General features: G+C 45.6%; 1 protein-coding gene and 1 non-coding gene across 2 annotated transcripts in view; one reads left to right on the top strand and one right to left on the bottom strand.

Moving 5' to 3' along the window:
• Positions 1 to 1912: 1912 nt before the first annotated feature.
• Positions 1913 to 1984, bottom strand: TRNAG-GCC (transfer RNA glycine (anticodon GCC)). Its single transcript has one exon. It is a non-coding gene; the product is annotated as a tRNA-Gly (tRNA).
• A 14804-nt stretch (positions 1985 to 16788) lies between these two features.
• RET (ret proto-oncogene) overlaps positions 16789 to 20702 on the top strand; it is a 174916-nt gene continuing 171002 nt past the window's right edge. Inside the window, exon 1 of the mRNA XM_056850532.1 lies at positions 16789 to 16808. Within this exon, the coding sequence (XP_056706510.1) occupies positions 16789 to 16808 (20 nt within the window). The remainder of the gene's footprint in view (positions 16809 to 20702) is intronic.

The raw sequence follows: 20702 nt of genomic DNA, 5'->3' as shown, positions 1-20702 counted from the left end.
ATCAAAATTTGGGGTTTTTTAAAACCTGAATCCAAAAATTACGTGGCGCAGAGCTGAACGCTCTGCGGAGCCCAGCATTCAGTTCTGAATGGTCTGCTGCCTCCGAAGTCCACGTGGACTTCAGAGGCAGAAGGCAGCAGTGAAGACTCAGCCAGCAGGTAAGTAAGGGAGGACAGTGGGAGAGGGGAAATGGTGGTGGGGCCAAAGGTGTCCCAAATAATGCCAAAAAATTCAGCATTATTCAGGATCCACTTTTTCGACTTTCTTTAATCACCGCCATTTTTTAACCGGTTAAAAAAAAAAAAAAAACCCGGAGAATACCAAAAAGGAATTTTTCGGGGGGTTTTCCTGTTCGGCTTTGGCCAAATGCACAAATGCTGGGCTTGCAGGCAAGCACTTTGTTGACAGTCTCTGCTCTGAGTTTTCGGCATCTCTGTTCCAGCGGCCTGGGTGAGGTTTCCGTGACACTGTCCGTGGCTGAGACTCGGGCTGGAAGGCTGCAGGCCCAGTGAGTCCTCTTCTACTTGTGACTGCTTCTTCTTGCTGTCACTGACTTCTGCCTGCTGCTGCTGCTGCTGCTGCTGCTCTTCTGGGAGCACATGGTCTTCTGCCGCTATTTCCTCCATGTCTGAGGAAGCCTCAGCTGGCTGGCCCACCCGCTAATGGAAGAAAGTCCATCAGCCTGATCCTTCAATCTTGTTCCTTCCTGGCTACCTGAATAATGAACTAGCATGGATCACGTGTGGGCCATCTCCACTTACTTCCGGGAAATGTGAAATTCTAGTGCATGCCAGTAGTACCAACAGTAGACATGTGAGATCTCTGGCCTTGTGTTGATAGAACTCCCTGCCCCAGGATGTGGGGCACTGCCAACTTGGAAGGCTTTAAGAGGGGAGTGGACATGTTCACGGAGGAAAGGGCTATCCATAGCTACTAGTCAAAATGGATACTAGTCATGATGCGTACTTATTCTCTCTAGGATGAGAGGAGCATGCCTATTAGATTAGGTGTCATGGAAAGCAGGCAGGACAATGCTGCTGCAGTCGTCTTGTTTGTGGGCTTCCTAGAGGCACCTGGTTGGCCACTGTGTGAACAGACTGCTGGACTTGATGGGCCTTGGTCTGATCCAGCATGGCTTTTCTTATGTTCTTATGATTGCTATGCAAAAGCATAGTATATGAATGGGGCATAGCATAATGAGGATATTATTCCATCCTTTTAACATTTATCATATTGTATCATGTTAAAATCCAAATCCATCTGTGCTCACCAGTCCATACACGGTAGATGAATAATAGAGGATTCTAAACTGATGGCCCTTGAAGAAAAAACTAATCTTTCTGCCATGGTTCCGCATCCCCCCGCACTTTTCCCTGATGCAACATTTTCACGCTTGGAACATTTTTTGTATTGTCAGTATATATCTTGTCCTCTCTGAACTGCTGTCTCTTTGTGTAATAGATGGCTTTATTCCAGGTTTGCTTCTTTCTGATGCAGAGCCAGACAAAACTGCCAGGAGGCTCTGTGAGACGAGACCGCCGAGAAAAGGCAGCTCATAGAGTTTACAACCCTAACTTTGATCTGTTTAATCAGCTGATTGATCAACTAAGTTGTATGGGGAAACAGTACCTGACATTTTCTGTTGGTTTGTTTTTACAGCACCCTTAATGTACATGATGCTTGATGCACATACAACAAAAAGCATATCTCTGTGCTGAGGAGTTTACTATCTGCATTCAGAAGGGAGATGATCAAAGAGGGAGATTTGTGTGTTCACATGACATGAAGCTGCCTTGTAGTGAATCAGACCATTTGTCTATCAAAGTCAGCATTGTCTACTCAGGCTGGCAGCAGCTCTCCAGGGTCTCAGGCAGAGGTCTTTCACATCACTTACTTGCCTACTCCCTTTAACTGGAGATGTCGGGGATTGAACCCAGGACCTTCTGCATGGCAAGCAGATGCTCTACCACTGAGCCACAATTCCTTGCTGCTTGAAACATTTTTTAAAATTCCAATATGGAAACCAAAGGTTTGCATGTCAAAATTTTGACTCCAATCGTTCAGTCCAAATGCAGACTTAAAATTTGCAACTCCCCCTCACTTTACTGCTTTAATTGCAGAAGACGCAGCTTGTAGGATTCATTATGTGGGTAAATGTTTGGGTAATCTCATAAACCAGCCTAGCCCAGCCCTTACCAGATCTCAGAAGCTAAGCAGGGTCGGCCACAGTTAGTATTTGGATGGGAGACCACCAAGGAAGACTTTGCAGAGGAAGGCAGTGGCAAACCACCTCTGCTTAATCACTTGCCTTGAAAGCCCCATGGTCCTGGGGTCACTATGAGTTCATTGTGACGTGACGGCACATAGCAATCATTTTTAAACGACCTTTCGGTAATGCTAGTGGGCCGGTTGAGGATGCTGTAATAAGGTCATGCCACAAAGTTTTCTTGACTTTTATAGGTAACGTCATGTTGCATGGCAGGGGGTTGGACTGGATGGCCCTTGTGGTCTCTTCCAACCTTGTGAACTTGTGATCCCCTGGCTCGAATCCCCTGAAGGTAGCATCCTGTGATATGGTATACTGACATTACTAATGTTTCCTTAAATGAGGTTACTGCGTGGGCGTGGAATAGGTTACGGAGCACATAATCTTCTGTGCAAACATAATGCTCTTTCTGCAGGTTAATCTTCGTTTTTTAAAAAAGCACCCCACATAAATGTCAGTGAATCCGAGAAAACAAACTAAACGTTAAAGAAAAGAAGCGGCCCTTCTGGATTTCTAATATCCTTCCAATACAGTGGTCGCAAACTTTAACTGCAACAAAAAACCACTGCCCATATTTACTTCTGTGCATTCATGCAAATGGCACAGTCCCATTTGACAGATATAATTATATTGCAATACAAAGTCCCGACTGCAAACTTTTACAAAATATAAAGTGAGTTTGAACATGTTCCTAATAAAGAAGATCAATCTGGTCAATTCTCAAGTACTACAAATGTAAAGAAGGTAACCTTTCATCAGGGACCCTACGTATGAATTGGATAATCTGAGGTTTCTTTTAGCAAGGGTGGATTTTAATATTACATTGGCAGTTGCCAAGTTCCCCCCCCCATCAATTAAGATTAAAAATTCTTAATTATCTATTGTTTATCCATATAAATATCTGGATAAATAAATATATTTTAATCTTAGCGTGACACTGTTCATAGACGAATTGGCTGTATGAGCACTATCATTAAAGTATCGTTAAAATAATGAAGGAATGTCTATTATAATATATATTTTTTAAATTTCTGTGATTGTCTTTATTTGCAGCTACTCTTGAAGATTGTTCAGAGGTTGAACATAATAGCACATAATATTCTGGGTGTTGGGTGGGCAGGAACCACATTTAGGGTTGCCAATAGGCCTGGTAGTTACCCCTTTAACAGAGGCTTAATGTGTGGAAATGGGCAGATCAAGCTGTTTGTAGCATGAAACTCCCTTTAAGGTTCCAAGCTGCCAACTTGGAAGGCTTTAAGAGGGGAGTGGACATATTCATGGAGGAAAGGGGTATTCGTGGCTATTAGTTAAAATGGATACTAGGCCTGCTGCATACCTATTCTCTCTAGTATCAGAGGAGCATGCCTATTATTTTGGGTGTGGTGGAACACAGGCAGGATGGTGCTGCTGCACTCGTCTTGTTAGTGGCTTCCTAGAGGCACCTGGTTGGCCGCTGTGTGAACAGACTGCTGGACTTGATGGGCCTGGGTCTGATCCAGTAGGGCCTTTCTTATGTTCTTAAGGTAGGGAAGGTGGCATGGCATAGCTCAGTTTCATCAGAACTTGGAAGCTAAGCAGGATCAGTACTTGGAGGGGAGACCACCAAGAAAGGCTCTGCAGAGGAAGGCCATGGCAAACTATCTGTGTTTTTCACTTGCCTTGGAAGCCCCTTGCTGGGATGTCCACAACTGGATTGTGCCTTGACAGCACTAACACAGGTCTTTTATGCATGGCTGTTTCCCTTGTCTTCACACACACACACACACCCAATGATTTTGGGTCTTTGTGTTGATTATGCATGCCGTTTCTGACCGTCAGAGGTCGCCTCAGCCTCCCCCTGCTTTTCCCTACGTTTTCAGTGACCTGTTATATCTCAAATTTCAAAACGGAGGCAAAATGCAGGGAAATGCAGGGGCAGAGCCAGGCGAGCTCTAGGAATTACCTGGAGAATTTGGGAGTGGAGCCTCAGGAGGGGAAGGTTTGGAGAGGGGAGGGACTTCAATGCCATAGAGTCCAATTGCCAAAGCGGCCATTTTCTCCAGGGGAACTGATTTCAAGCGCCTGGACCTCAGTTGTAATAGCAGGAGATCTCCAGCCACCACCTGGAGGTTGGCAACCCTAACTTCAGGGGGCATGGATGTATTTGCAGCCAGGCCAGTGCTAATTTTTGGAGATTGGCACACTAAGGTTGCCAACCTCCACGTGGCACCTGTAAATTTCTGGCTGTAACAGTTGATCTCCAGATGACCAAGACCAGTTCCCTTGGAGAAACTGGCTGCTTTGGAGGTTGGGCTCTATAGCATTATACCCCACTGAGGACCCTCCCTTCCCCAAACCCCGCCCTCCTCAGGCTCCACCCCCCTCCAAATCTCCAGGTATTTCCCAACCCAGAACTGGCAACTAGGGTTGCCAAGTGCCTGGTGGCGGCAGGTAAACTACCGCCAATCCACTGGGCTGCCCATTGACCAGCTGAGGGCCGGTGGGCACCCCATGCAGGCGCACATGTGTGAAGCATCTAGGTCAATTCAGGGTTTACCCTGAAGCGACGTGGACACTCTAGCAAATTCAGCCAAAACTCTATGGTTTCCATAGAGTTTCGGCCGAGATTGAGAGAGCGTCCCCATCACTTCCGAGTAAACCGGAAGTGATGTAGGCGCGTCGGCGTGCGGGTGCACGGGCGCATTGAGCCAGGCTCGTGCCTGCACCACACGCCCCAGAAAACCTCCCGCCGATTGATCAGTGGGTCCTGGTAAGCCTACTGGCAACCCCACTTTTATCACCAGTGGGTCCCTAAGGCAAATTCATTCTTTCCTCAACAACATCATTCTCCTCTCCTGCACGGTTTCCTTTCAACAATAACCCTGTGAAGTAGGTTAGGTTGAGAGTTGACTGGCCTAGGGTTGCCAGGTCCCTCTTCACTACCGGTGGAAGGTTTTTTGGGCAGAGCCTGAGGAGGGCGGGGTTTGGGAAGGGGAGGGACTTCAATGCCATAGAGTCCAATTGCCAAAGCTGCCTTTTTCTCCAGAGGAACTGATCTCCATCGGCTGGAGATCAGTTGTAATTGCAGGAGATCTCCAGCTAGTACCTGGAGGTTGGCAACCCTACACTGACCCAAGATCATCAGTGTGTGCACATGGAAGCTGCCCTATACTGAATCAGACCATCTGTCCATCAAGGTCAGTACTGCCTACTCAGATTGGCAGCGGCTCTCCAGGGTCTCAGGCAAGGGTTTTTCACATCACCTACCTGCCTTGTCCTTTAAACTGGAGACGCTGGGGACTGAACCTGGGACCTTCTGCATGCCAAGCAGAGGCTCTGCCACCGAGCCACAGCCCTTCTCCACTGACCATCCATGGCAGAATGGGGATTTGAGCCTGGGACTCCCAGTTCCTTTCCAACCCGCTGACCACTACACCACTCTGGCTCTTTTTTGGATGCCTGTTTTTTTCCAAATATTGAGGCTGGAGGGTGAAGCAAATTGAAGAGCCTTCAAACAGAGAGAAAGATTCGAACGAAACATTGTCTGTGCTATCTCTGTGTTGCCCTCTGAGAAAATATAGATATTTTTAAAAATAGAAGAAATGTTATTTCCTGGGCATGGGAACAGGCCTTGCATTTTCATAATAAATTCTCACTGAAACAGTGACGATGTACCTAAGGCCGCTGAAACCTCACACCCTCCCCTTGGTTCAAACGCACTCACCCTACCTTTGGTTTTGAGGAAATCTTCTCTGAAAAGCTAAATGCACATAAAGAAGACGATTATAGCTTGGATTACTTAAAGTCAAAGCACACGAGAGGAAGATGTCGTCATTTTAAGACTCAGCGGGTCTTAAGTGCACTGCCAGGAAGAAGTAGTAGCAGCCGAACAAGAAAAGTGCATTGGTGATTTATATGGTTTGGCTTAAACACAGGGACGAAAAAGAAAAAAACCACTGTCTTGCAAATTGCTCTTTCTTTCAGGTCCTTGTGATGCAGCATCTGTCTCTTGGCATTTTCTCACCTAGCCTGATCGGTTGTAATACTGTAGCAAACTGGTGCAATGGTATAAATGGAAAGCAAGACTCAGCACTGCTCAGCCTAGAGCACTGCTCAGCCTAGAGCACTGCTCAGCAATGCTCAGCCTAGAGTATGCATTCTATTTTGTTAAGGGGGGGGAAGTCCATGCACAAGTTGATATGATTGTACCGCTAAACCACTGGTTCCCAACCAGGGGTCCGTAGTCCCCCAGGGGTCCGCGAGAACTAAATTAAGGTCCGCGAAACAAAGTTATAAACCCATAATAAATTAATATTTTCAATTAAAAGTTCTCTATTATAAAAATATATATTCAAATATTATTCTAAGTTTAATGTTTAACTAACAGTTATGATTAAAGTTTATTTTCAAATTCTCAGAATTTTTATTTTGAACCTTGGGGTCCCTGCACCGAACAAAAAAGTCCTAGTGGTCCCTGGTCAAAAAAAGGTTGGGAACCACTGCGCTAAACGTAACAGGGACCAGTGAGTAGCAATGAAGACGACAGAATTATCCCCTAGAGGCACCATTTGATACATCAGTTTGGATAACTGGTATTCAAAAACACCAGAATGCAAGTCTGCGTCATTCATTCATTCATTCATTTTGCAGTGTAGAACCCTGATATAGTTTGAAGTTTGGCTCCAAGAAATGCTGTAATGCAGGCCGGCATATTGTCCCAACTGTCTCCATACGCCCATTAATTTTTTTTTTTTTTGCCTGAGAAGTCACTGGCTCATATCAACCACACAGTCCTGAAGACTTCAGAACGGAGGCAGCATTTTCCCTTTCTCAGTTCAGACCCCCATGCTATTCTTCAGGGCCTGCTGGACCCCCAGGGAAGACCCTTCAGCAAAATATAAAGGTTAGGGTTGAATAGGGAGGAGGAGGAGGAGGAGAAGGAGAAGAAGAAGAAAAGGAGGAGGAGGAGTTGGTTTTTATATGCCGAATTTCTCTACCCTTAAGGAAGACTCAAACTGGCTTACAATCACCTTCCCTTCCCCTCCCCACAACAGACACCCTGTGAGGTAGGTGAGGCTGAGAGAGCTCTGAGAGAGCTGTGACTAGTCCAAGGTCATCCTGCTGGCTTCATGTGTAGGAGTGGGGAAACCAGCCCTGTTCACCAAATTAGTGTCAGGCACTTATGTGGAGGAATGGGGAATCGAACCCAGTCCTTCAGATTAGAGGCCACCACTCTTAACCACTACACCATACTGGCTCTAAAGCCATGATTTTCATTACGATGTTAAGACTGTGAAAAGAATTTCCCTCTTTTTATCTGTGAAAAATCTGATGAACAAGACTTGGTTGGCTGTTCAACTTCAAGTGCTGTATCCAGGGACTTGGGGCCAGATCCAAAGCAGTGATGAAAATATTTAGAGGCTTTTGTATAACCATTAAGAAGGCAGGGAGGGCAGGGAGGGTTGTGTCAGTGTTTACCCAGGGTAATGCCGATCACCACTTTGGGGTCAGGATGCAATTTTCCTCCAGGCCTGATTGGCCAGGAAACCTGGAGGATTTTTTTTTTTTTGCCATCTCCTGGGCATGGAGTAGGGGTTCCTGGGGGTGTGCGGGGCGGGGGGGGGAGGCAGTTGTTAATTCCCTGCATTGTGTGGGGCGTTGTACTAGATGACCCTGGGCGTCCCTTCCAACTCAATGATTCTATGATATTTAGTCCCCGGTTTCCCCAAGCGCCATGGCTCCCAATCACATCTGTGCTAGAAAAATAAGTATTACTGGACCCTCCCCAATAATCCATGGCATTTCACAGACAGGGGTGGGGAGGCAGACCGAACATTCATGCTGGGCCATGAGTAAGGGCGTTCTAGCTGTGGTGCCCTGCCATCGATCAATGGTTTTAATTACTTACATGATTGAATAATAAAAATCCTCACTGCCGAATTGATTTCTTGGTCAGGCTAATGCTTGCTTTATGAGAGGGCTCCCCCCCCCAAATTCGGTCCAAAACAGCGTGTTATCGAAATATAAAAGCTGGTGTCACACTGGAGGGAGGGAAGAAGGCAATGGGGGGCATTTAAAGCATAGGGTTGGCTCCAGGTATGGGAGGGGGGACCTGGGCAAGGTGTTCTCCTGTGCCTCCATTTGGTGGTGGAAACTGCCATCAAGTCACAGCTGACTGATGGCGACTCTGTAGGGGTTTCAGAACAAGAAGACGACGACGAAGAGTTGGTTTTTATACTCCACTTTTCCCTCTACCTTTAAGGAGTCTCGAAGCGGTTTACAAACTCCTTCCCTTCCCCTCCCCACAACAGACACCTTGGGAGGTAGGTGGGTCTGAGAGAGCTCTAAGAGAACTGTGACTGGCCCAAGGTCACCCAGCAGGCTTCATGTGGAGGAGTGGGGAAACCTATCCGGTTCACCAGATTAGAGTCCACTGCTCTTAACCACTACACCAAGCTGGGTCTCCAAGAGACAAAATGGGGTGGTTCGCCATTGCCTGCCTCTGCATAGTGATCCTCGACTTCTCTGGTGGTCTCCCATCCTAATTCTAACCAGAGTCAACCCTCCTTAGTTTCTGAGGTCTGACATGATCGGGCTACCCTGGCCATCCAAGACAGCGCATGCCTCGCTGTACCACATGCTTCCACATGCAAGTGTGTGGCTACCTGTGATCTCTGAGCATTTATCTAGTGTGTCACATACATTCTCAATGAGCCTTACATCAGCATTATAAGGTAAGCCAGGAGGAGGAGGAGAAGGAGGAGAAGGAGAAGGAGAAGTAGTAGTAGTAGTAGTAGTAGTTTGTTGCAGGGGAAGGGTTCTTCTTGAACACGAACTCTTCAGTCCATCAGGATCAATGTTGTCTGCTCAGACTGGCTGAAGCTTTCCAGGGTCTCAGGCAGAGGCGTTTCATATCACCTACTGTGTATGTAAGTGCCATCAAGCAGCAACCAACTTGTGGCGACCCCGGCAAGGGGCTTTCAAGGTAAGTAAGAAGCAGAGGTGGTTTGCTATTGTCTTCCTCGGCAGAGCCTTCCTGGGTGGTCTCCCATCCATGTACCGACCCTGTTTAGCTTCCAAGATCTGACAAGATTGGACTATACCAAGTCACCTTCCCTCCAAGGCACGTCAGCTCTTCCCTGGTCTTTTCAACTGGAGATGCCAGGGATTGAACCTGGGACCTTCTGCATGCCAAGCAGATGCTCTACCACTGAGCCACAGCTCCCTCCTCCAACATGTTTCTTCTATTACGAAACACATAATATTCACAACAATATGTGCAGCAGCCTCTTCTACAAACCCAAGAAATGTTCTAAGAATGAGGCATGTCGTTGTGGCCGACAAGGGTTTCCTATCTCTTTGTTTTTAATGATCCGCATGGCATTCATTTAAAAGGTGCCTTTTAGCATGACTGTAGATCTTTTAAGGTAGGCCAGGCTCATATTTCCTAATCTTTTATTGATTAAGGCTTTGAAATGTGTGGTGTGGAATGTAAATCAGCTGTGAGATGATTTAACCCCATGTGGGTTAACTTGCGGGTGAGTTCGCTGCACGTCCTCCCGCTGATATTTTTATACTAATTCCTATAGCATCCAAATTAATTTTTAATCCATGGATGTTATCTTTCCTTTATGAACTTTATATTCATGGACTTCAGGACTGTTAATGACAACATGGTTGCTAGCTGTTGCTTTGCACCTAGTAAAGGCATTCTACTTCCATTCTGTTTGAGGAGGAGGAGGTGGTGGAGGACCGACTTTCTCTACCATTTAAGGAAGAATCAAACTGGCTGACAATCACCTTCCCTTCCCCTCCCTACAACAGACACCCTGTGAGGTAGGTAGGGCTGAGAGAGCTCTAAGAGAGCTGGGACTAGCCCAAGGTCACCCAGCTGGCTTCATGTGGAGGAGTGGGGAAACCAACCTGGTTCACCAGATTAGAGTCCGCCACTCGTGGAGGAGTGGGGAATGAAATCTGGTTCTCCAGATTAGAGTCCACTGCTCCTAACCACTACACCATGCTGGCTTGAGAGAATGCTGGACGTACAAGCTTGCTGCTGGATTCCTGCAGTAAGTGACTGGGGTTGCCAACCTCCGTGTGGGGCATGGAGTTCTCCTAGAATTACAATTGATCTCCAGACTACAGAGATCAGTTCCCCTGGAGAAAATAGTTTCAGAGGGTAGCCATGTTAGATATGAGTCCAGTAGCACCTTAGAGACCAAAAATATTTTCGGGGTATAGGCTTTCGAAAGTCAAACCTTCCGTATCTGATGAAGGGAGCTGTGTACCTAGAAAAAATGGCTGCTTTGGAGGGTGGACTCTATGGCATTATACGTTGATGAGGTCCTTCCGCTCCATCTTCCCATCTCCAGGAATTTCCCATCCCAGAGCTAGCAACCCTGTCTACTTTACTTTAATGATACTGTTCCTGTGGGCAATTCGGCCCTGAACAATGTCACTAAGATCAAAATTTTAAAAGGAACTATGTATACATATAAACAGATATCTAGATAAACAATAAGATAATTAGTATTTTTATCTTCTTGAGATAAAAGCTCGGCAGCTGCCAATGTAGTATTAAAATCCACCCCAGCTAAAGGAATCCTCAAAATTTCCAGTTCACAAGCAGATTCCCAGATAAAAGGCTTTATCCATCTGTCTCTTGCTTCGTTGAGCAGGTCACACTAAACAAGGAATGCTGAAGAAGGTCTATTCAGCCAGAACCACACTGGCATACTCTCTCACATCTCACAATGAAGCTCCTGCCAGTGGCAAGAGTGGAGCTGGCAACCGTAGAGATAATGTACATGGTTCCGGAGTTTGTTCAACTCTTGGGCTACCTGTCTGTTGGAGGTGTGTAGGGTCCTCAGACATCTCCGCCACATACTGCATATATACCTAGGGTTGTCAGGTGGGGACTGGAGATGTCGTGGGAGTGCAACTGATCTCCAAACTATTGAGTTCAGTTTCCTGGAGGAAATGACAGCTTCAGCAGGCAGACTCTATGGGATCATATACCAGATAGAGCTCCCTCCCCAAACTCCATCTTCCCCAGGGTCTACCCCCAAATCAAGAATTTCTCAAGCCAGAGATGGCAACCCTACACGTACCCCAACAACAATTGGGGAATGTTCAGTCTGAAGGGCGCAATTCTCACCTATTTGCAAATAGTACAGTCTGGGATCAGTTGCTATGAAGACTTGTTTTTTTTATTTTATCATGTGGCTAGAAAATCATTGGGGAAGTGTAAGTTAGCATGATGAGTGTGTTTTATCTGTTTGGTGACTAGAAAACCTCAGACACCAGCAGTGGCGCCTTCTAGCATAAGAAATTCTCCCCAAGAATGGGGGGGGGGGGAATGCAGAGAAAAAAGACATACCGCAACTATGATTTGGATGGAATCTTATCTAGTGAAGCCTGACAGAAAGAATCCCCCAACGCAACATTATATTTTGTTAGCTGCTTTTAATTTATCATCTGCTGACAACAATATATTTCTTCAAGCAGCTGTACAAGGACTACTGGAAAAAATAATAATCAGCACCAGGTTACTCAAATTCCCACAAGGAGGTCGGCTTCAACCTCCCACAAGGAAGCTGGTTTATTTTAAGCAACGGAGAACTGTTAGGTGTCAAGAACTCTCCTCATCTGGAATCTACGAGGTAAGAAGGGTGAGGTGAGATATCTTTTCATGTACATCTCAGAACATGAAGAGTACACATAGTATACACGGAATACCGAGTCACAGCCAACTTATGGCAACCCATTAGGGCAGGGGTGGCAAACATATGGCCAGCAGGCCAGATCATAGAATCATAGAGTTGGAAGGAGCCATAAAGGCCATCTAGTCCAACTCCCTGCTTAATACAGGATCAGCCTAGAGCATCCTGGACAAGTCCTTGTCCACCCTCTGCTTAAAGACTGCCAGTTGAGGGGGAGCTCACCACCTCCCTCGGTTGCTGATTCCACTGTCGAACAACTCTTACTGTAAAAAATAATAATCCTATTATCCAGCCGGTACCTCTCCACCTGCAATTTATCCCCATTATAGTGAGTCCTTTCCACTGCTGCCCACAGGAACAGCTCCCTGCCCTCCTCTAAGTGGCAGCCTTTCAAATACTTCAAGAGAGCAATTGTGTCCCCCCTCAGCCACCTCTTCTCCAGACTAAACATTCCCGACTCCCTCAGCCTTTCCTCATAGGGCTCGGTCTCCAGGCCCTGGATCATCCTCCTCGCTCTCTTCTGCCCCTGCTCCGTTCTGTCCACATCTGCTTTGAAGGGAGGCCTCCGGAACTGCACACAGTACCCCAGGTGTGGATTGACCAATGCACTGTACAGCGGGAGTATGACATCCTGCGACTGGGATGTTATGCCTCTGTTGATGCACCTTAAGACTGCATTAGCTTTTTTTGTCACTGCATCACACTGGCTGCTCATATTTAACTGACGGTCCACCCGTATCTGGCTCCTTGAGAACTCTTATCCGGCCTGTGAGCCAGCTGAGGCAGCCACCACCACCCCGGTCCCAATCTGGGCTGGCAAGGAATGGCCCAGCCCGACCAAGCGACATTTACGCATATCCGGCCAGCGTAACAAATGACTTCAACACCCCTGCAGTAGGGTTTTCAAGGCAAGGTGGTTTGCCTCTGCATAGTGACCCTGGACTTTCTCGGTGGTCTCCCATCCAAGTATTGACTTGGGCCAACCCCGCTTAGTTTCCGACCAGCTTGGGCTAGCCTGGACCGATCCAGGGTACTTTAGGAATAGCCGCTCGGCAATCTCTAAGATACAGCCATGATAGGCAGGGAAGCATGCTTTATTTAAAAAAAAAAAAAAAAGAATTACTCACGAGGAGACTTGTTGTATGGCTGTTTTGCTTATCATCTCTCTCCATGGCCACCAGCCGCCGATATTGCTTCCCTCTCAAAAGTGCAGATTGCAGAGGGAAACTCCTCCTGATGGTTCTCTGGCTGACCCCTTTCCCACTGTCTTTCCTCGCTGACACAGACGGATCTTTTTCACATACTTGCTCCATTCGTCCAACCGATCACCCTTTCCATTTCAAACGCTCTGCGTAGCTTACGCAATACTGACTTTAAACAAAAAAAATTAAAAACTGCGAGGGAACGGGAAATGGAACAAATATTTCAAAAACGGCAGTTGCCCTAAAGCTGTGATTCCAAGCGTCGCGTCTCAATTGTTGCATGCGTTTGTGGTAGGAGATGACTGAGGCCAGAGTTCCCTTTCTCATGAGGGAAGCAGTCTTGATGCTTTCTTTCTGGAGGTACAAGAGGTCGGTGCAAGGCACAGATTCCTGTGAATGCTGCTGGAAGGCATCATCTTCTTTTGGCAGTTCTTGTTATCTAACCTCAGCAAGAAGTGTTGGGACTCTCGTAGACAGTTGTTACCTCAGCTTTTACCCCAGCTTTCTGCTTCGTGGAACATCTAAGCCAGCTTTTATCTTGGCTTCATGTTTCACAGCACTTCTGAACCAGCTTTGCCACAGTTTTCTGTTCCACAGAGCTCCTAAGTCCATTTTACCTCAGCTTTCTGCTTTACAGCACTCCTAAGCCAGCTTTTACCTCAGCCTTCTGCTTCACAGTGTACCTAATCCAGCTTTTGTCCAAGCTTTACCAGTTTTTACCTCCATTTTCTGTTTCACAGCACTCCTAAGCCAGCTTTACCACATTTTTCTGCTTCACAGAACTCCTAAATCAATTTCCCCTCAGCTTTCTGCTTCACGGTGCACCTAAGCCAGCTTTTATTCCCACTCTCTGCTTCACAGCACTCAATTCAGCTTTACCACTGTTTTCTGCTTCACTGAGCTAAGCCAGGTTTTACCTCAGTTTTCTACTTCGCAGCACTCCTAAGCCAGCTTTTACGTTGCCTTTTTTATTTCAGCCTCCTGTCCTTTATACTGTCATGGTTTCCCATATGCTATTTGGAGTTTGTTCCTAAGATTCTTGGTGGTGGTAGAAAAGTGCCGTCAAGTGGAAAGAGCTATGCAGGGTTGACCCTGTTTATCTTCTGAGATCGGATAAGAACGTGGTAGCCTGGGCCATCCGGGCTGGGGCAAGGTTTTTAAAACAATTTTTAAAAACCCTCATCTAAAACATCAGTTAAAACAGTCTTTAAAAATCCAATATAAACTGGGACCTAGGTTTACTGTTTAAGAAGAGCATACCATCCGTTTCCTTAATTAATTAACTATGTTTGATATCAAGCTGGGCCAAAATTATTCTTGGTTTAATTAAAGAAAGTAAGAAAAGGCCCTGCTGGATCAGACTGAGGCCCATCGAGTCCAGCAGTCTGTTCACACAGTGGCCAACCAGTTGCCTCTAGGAAGCCCACAAACAACATGACTGCAGCAGCATTGTCCTGCCTGTGTTCCACAGCACCCAGTATAACAGGCCTGCTCCTCTGATCATGGAGAGAATAGGTATGCATCATGACCAGTATCCATTTTAACTAGTAGCTATGAATACCCCTTTCCTCCATAAACATGTCCACTCCCCTCTTCAAGCCGTCCAATTTGGCAACCATCACCACATCCTGGAGCAGGGAGTTCCACAATTTAATCATGAGCTGTGTGACAAATTTGCTTTCTCCTTGGTGTGGAAACGGTATGAGAAGCTGCAATGGAACTTTGGTGCTGTGATTGCAGGTTTTGTGATGTGGTTGTTACAGGTAATGGTGTTGCTTTCTGAGAGAAGCCAGAGGCTTTTGATAAAATTGTTAGGATGCTGTCTCTTCTCTCTTTGTCAATGACCATAAAGTGTGGTAGCCTAAATATAATCGTGAAGGTAGTTTCATGTTGGTAGTCATGTTAGTCTTTAGTAGTGCAACAAAATGGGAGTCCAGTAGCACCTTAAAGGCCAACAAAATTATCCAGGGTATAATCTTTTGTGAGTCAAAGTTCGTTTCGTCAGATCTGACAAAGTGAGCAGGGACTCATGGACGCTTATATCCTGGAAAATTTTGCCTGTCCATAAAGCGCTGCTGGACTCGGATCTTGTTCTAGATATAGCCACATTTTTCTATGAACACCTGGATTTAAAAACTTGTCTGAATCAAGATTGATTAGCATGTGTGGTTCATCACCTGATGACATTAAATAGGTATTTCTTCATGTGAACAAGCTGTCAAATATCAGGTGCCAACCATACCTTGTATCTCCCTGCAAATAAAACACTTTTCACATATGAGAGGGAGGGCAGGAAGGTTTGCATCAGTGTTTGGCTCTCCTGGCCCTTTCTTGCATGCCCAGGGTATTGCCTATCGCCACTTTGGGGTCAGGAAGCAATTTTCCTCCAGGCCAGATTGGCCAGGGATCCTGGAGGGGTTTTTGGGGGGTTGCCATCTTCTGGGCATGGAAAAGGGGTCAGTGGGGTGTGTGTAGGTAGGGGAGGTAGTTGTGAACTTCCTACATTGTGCAGGGGTTGGACTAGATGACCCTGGTGGTCGCTTCCAACTCTATGATTCTATATTCAGTTGTGACTCACCAAGAGTTGGATAAAGTGATAAGAAAACTGGTGATGAAGAGGCGCATCTGAGGTGATGAAGGGACTAATCCGCAATTGCCCTCATCTAGAGGTACAAAGGCATTCCTAAGAGTGTTGTGCTCATTTTTTTGGGAATATGCATTGCTTTATTCATGGATGCTGCACTATGTATTAGTGGTAAGAAAAAACTCCAGAGAAACTCCAATAACAAGTGTGACTAATATTTAAGGTTCGCCCCAGCGAAAAGTGCATAAATCTAAGTTATTAGAGTCAGATGAGTCTGAGAGGTTCGTATGGAAATTTCTTTTGGTGATGGGTTTTAAGAAAAAACACAACCCCATTTAAAGCAAATTCTTCAATGTGTGCTGCAGCTCGCTTAATGTAGCCCAAACTCTGGAAAACGTCATCGGCAGACACCTATTAATGGTTTCAGGGTTACCTTCCGGTCATCTTTGTGTATTCTTAACAAAAAGGATACGGTGATTTAATTATTTAGTCTTTGATAGCTGAACTTTACCAACAAAGAGCAGTACAAACATAAATGAGCCAGTGTGGACTTTCAGCTCCTTATTCACCCACGAAGCTCACTGGGTGACTTGGTACAGACAAATAGAAAACTCTGATTTTGTGCTCCTTCTAAGCTGGGAAGCTTAGAAGGCGCAGCGGGCTCATAAGATCCCTGCTTCTCTGTTCTCTTCCACTCAAAAGCTGTGAGCTGCTTTTACTGACAAATAGGGTTGCCAACAGGTACTCAAAAAAGCAACAGTACCCAAGCTCAGTGTACAAAAATATATTACTAGTGACACAAAGACCAATGACAATGTAGAAACAACATTAATACAAAAGACAGACACCTGAAAAAACAGGGTCAGCGGAGAAGCCGCAAATCCCCTGCTGCGGACCCTGGCAATGAATACAACAGTTCAATAAATGTCCAATGAAGTAGTCCACATGGACATACAATAATATAATCAAATACTTGAAAGCGCTGGAGCGCCAAGAAGCCAGGGCGCCAAGACGCGGAGACTGGTGAATGTCAATATGAGCTCAACGGCAAACAGGTGAGTGATGTTTCTCCTCAGGTAGCAGGACCCGGAGCGCGAAGAAATCGACGTACCAGGACCCGGAGCACGAAAGGCACACAAGCAAAAGGCAGAGAAGGATGTATGATCTAGATTGTTTTTAACAAGTTTCGCAAAAAATAGCTTCTTCAGCCAAATCCTAAATGATAGTCATCATGTACGTAATTCCCATAGTAGGTACGTTACAGCTGACCACTAATGGTTCCTGTCGTACCTACTATGGACGCTTTGGCCATTGGACTCTATGGCATTAAAGTCCCTCCCTTCCCCAAGCTTTGCCCTCCTCAGGCTCTGCCCCAAAAACCTCCCGCCGGTGGCAAACCAGGGTTTGTGCTTTCCCTGCAAAATGGGCTTCTACATTGGGAACAATTCATGGTTTGCTAACCATGTGAATTGGTGAATTCCTCTAGATTTGGGGGTAGTGTTTGGCAAGGGCATTGATTGGGGGAGCTTAGCCAAGATGTGATGCCTTAGACTCTGCCCTCTGAATAGTATTGTCAACCTCCAGGAGGTTCCTGGAGATCTCCTGCAATTACAATTGATCTCCAGGCGACCAAGATCAGTTACCTTGGAGGAACTGGCTGCTTTGGAGGGTGGACTTTACAGCATTATACTCTGCTGAGGTGCCTCCCCTCCCCAAACCCCTAAGACAGCAATCCTAAGCAGGTCTACCTCAGACGTCTATGCATTCCTATTCAGTGAGGCTTACTCCCAAGAAAGTGTCCTTAGGATTGCACTGTGAAGGATATAGTACCCTGTTGCTACTACTGTTTGTTTGTTTGTTTAAAAATGATCTTCACATTCCTTAAGCATATTATTTTAAGTGTATTGAATGAACCATTGAGCGCTACAGAGGGCATCTTCTGGTAGAATGGCTCTAATTTTGCAAGGCAATATGCACGCATGGTTAAATAGGGTTCAGTGCTTACTTCACGGGTGTTCTTAGTATGTCCTTTTTTCTTGAACTGTTTTCAACTTCCAGTTTATTTTTACATACACAGAATGAATCAGATGTTAAAGATGATGAGCTGAGAGAGAGAACACTTCCTGACAAGACTTGGGGATTTTGATCCACCTCTCTTTTAGGCTGGGGTATGATTGGAGAGCCTTGACCTTGGGGCCCCCGGCTAGCCTGATCTCATCAGCTCTCAGCGGCTAAGCAAGGTTGGCCATGGTTAGTATTTGGATGGGAGACCACCAAGGAAGTCCAGGGTCGTGATGCGGAGGCAGGCAATGGCAAACCATCTCTGAAGGTCTCTTGCCTTGAAAATCCTATGGGGTTGCCATACGTTAGCTGTGCTTTGGTGGCAAAAAAAATGGTTGGAGGGCATATGATGCAGCAACATTGCTGGTCAACTACAAATAACTACATCTACTTATTTAATTGTTTATTTTAAATAAGTGAGAGGGATGTGAGCCAGTGTCGTGAAGTAGTTAAGAGTGGTGGACTCTAATCTGGTGATCTGGGTTGGTTTCCCCACTCCTCCACATGAGTGGCAGACTCTAATATGGAGAACCGGGTTTGATTCCCCACTTTCCGTTGATCAACACCGTACTGTGAATGGCCCACGGTATCAGTCACCAAAGTTAAATCTTCCAGGGATTCTTGGTTCCCCTTCCCAACCCTGAGAGAAGAACTGTTGCATTTTGACGGCATTCACAAACCCAGAATGAGAAGCATCCACCATTTCATAAAGTTATGCTGAATTTTCAAGGAATTCCAGACTTTGTAATAAGGTGGAATTTTGCAAAGGCAGTGGTGAAAAGTGAGCTAGATTTAAAGAACTTTTTTAAAAAATGTGGAATCTTCCTGGCAATGAGTTGTTTGGGTTATGGTGCCGGTGGGGAAACATGCTCACTTACTTGTTGTGGAGCAGGTAAAGGCAAATCAGGTGAACTGAACTCCCACCCCCTTGTCAGTGAACTTGACATTTTTACCAGAATGGACATCATTAATCTGCATATGTGTGTGTGTTAAGTGCCGTCAAGTCGTTTCCGACTCATGGCGACCCTATGAATGAAAGTCCTCCAAAATGTCCTATCTTTGACAGCCTTGCTCAGATCTTGCAAATTGAAAGCTGTGGCTTCCTTTATTGAGTTCATCCATCTCTTGTTGGGTCTTCCTCTTTTCCTGCTGCCCTCAACTTTTCCTAGCATGACTGTCTTTTCCAGTGACTCTTGTTGTCTCATGACATGACCAAAATATGATAGCCTCAGTTTAGTCATTTTAGCTTCTAGGGTCAGTTCAGGCTTGATTTGATCTATAGGGAATATTTGCATTTAGGGAATAATTTTAAGCTCTACAGTCTTGAATTTAGGAATGCCAGCATCTAGGTGGGACCTGGGGATCCCCCAGAATTACTGCTCATCTCCAGACTACAGAGATCAGTTCCCCTGGAGACAATGGATGCTTTGGAGGGTGGGCTGTATGGCATCGTACCCCACCGAGGTCCCTGTCCTCCCCAGGTCCCTCCCCCAAATCTCTAGGAGTTTCCAAACCTGGATCCGGTGACCCTACTTAAAATTAACCATTACCTGTTTCTTGATTATGAGAATGACTTGTAGATGCTGAGTTAGCCCTAGCTTGTAAGGACATTTTAAGAGATAGCTAATTCATTCTTCTCTCTTTAGTTATTTTCGTTCTGCAGCAACCTATTTCCTGTCATTATTATTGTTATTCCTCTGTAAAAAAAAAAAAAAAAAAAGCCATTGGTTTGATTATTTTTCTCTAACCTTTTCCCTAGCAAGATAATATTTATCATAATCCAGCTTTGGCCGGGGGAGGGCAGGGTATAAATCACAAAATAAATAAAATAAGATGAATTGCCATGACAATGGGTTTGTCGAAATGCAATCATGTATCCTAATCGATGCCATAGCATTTGTATCTTGAACTAGAAAATAATTTTTGGGGAGGATGGTGACAAACAAGGAAATGTTTCAATGGGAAGCATTAAAAATACTCTGTCCCTGTTTAGATTCCCAAAGTCATTCCATTGAGCTGCTGGATCACAATACTTCACTTCATATTCTGTATTATAGGTAGTAATGTCACCCAAAGGACTTTGGGGACATCCCAAACATGTGGAGTACAAGTGTGAAACATAAGTATTTGAAGGGATGTCACTTAGAGGAGGGCAGGGAGCTGTTCCTATTGACAGCAGAGGATAGGACTCGCAATAATGGGTATAAATTATGGGATGAAAGGTACCATCTGGATATTAGGGGGGAGGGAATTTACAGTAAGAATTGTTCAACAGTGAATCAGCTACCCAGGGAGGTGCTGAGCTCCCCCTCATTGGCAGTCTTTAAGGAGAGGCTGGACGAACACTTCAGGGATGCTGTAGGCTGATCCTGCATTGAGCAGGGGGTTGGACTAGATGGCCTCTATGGACCCTTCCAACTTTCGCTATCCTCAGATTCTTTAGGACCAAAGGGGCAGGGCACATTCCTTCAGCTTTAAAACTTTACTCAGCCAAATCCTTAGCTCAGCTCAGTTATGGGTTTCAACTAGGATTCGCTACCAACTATGTGGCTCTGGAAAGGGTCCAATCAGACTTCCTCAGAGCACTATTTAAAGTACCCAAATGTATGTCTAATGTGGTACTAAGACAGGAGGCTGGTTAGCTTAAGGTTGAAACAAAGATTTGGCAAATCTCCATCAATTACTGGCTGAGAGTCCATTTAAATCACAATGGATTACTTCCTCTCCTTCTAGCAGCGATTCCATATCCAAGATGGTCATCCGGAATAATCAATAAACTACACATGATTGGGTTAGATCCTGAACATCTCCTGGAGATAGGCTCAAGGCAAGCAAAATCATTGGCCCATCAATGCCTTGTGGATATCGAAAGTCAATCCGATTTTCCA

The sequence above is a fragment of the Euleptes europaea genome, chromosome 5 (genome assembly GCF_029931775.1).
Source record: "Euleptes europaea isolate rEulEur1 chromosome 5, rEulEur1.hap1, whole genome shotgun sequence".
In the NCBI taxonomy this organism is placed as follows: domain Eukaryota; kingdom Metazoa; phylum Chordata; class Lepidosauria; order Squamata; family Sphaerodactylidae; genus Euleptes; species Euleptes europaea.
The sequence above is the reverse complement of the archived record's forward strand: the minus strand, read 5'-3'. Positions and strand labels throughout refer to the sequence as shown.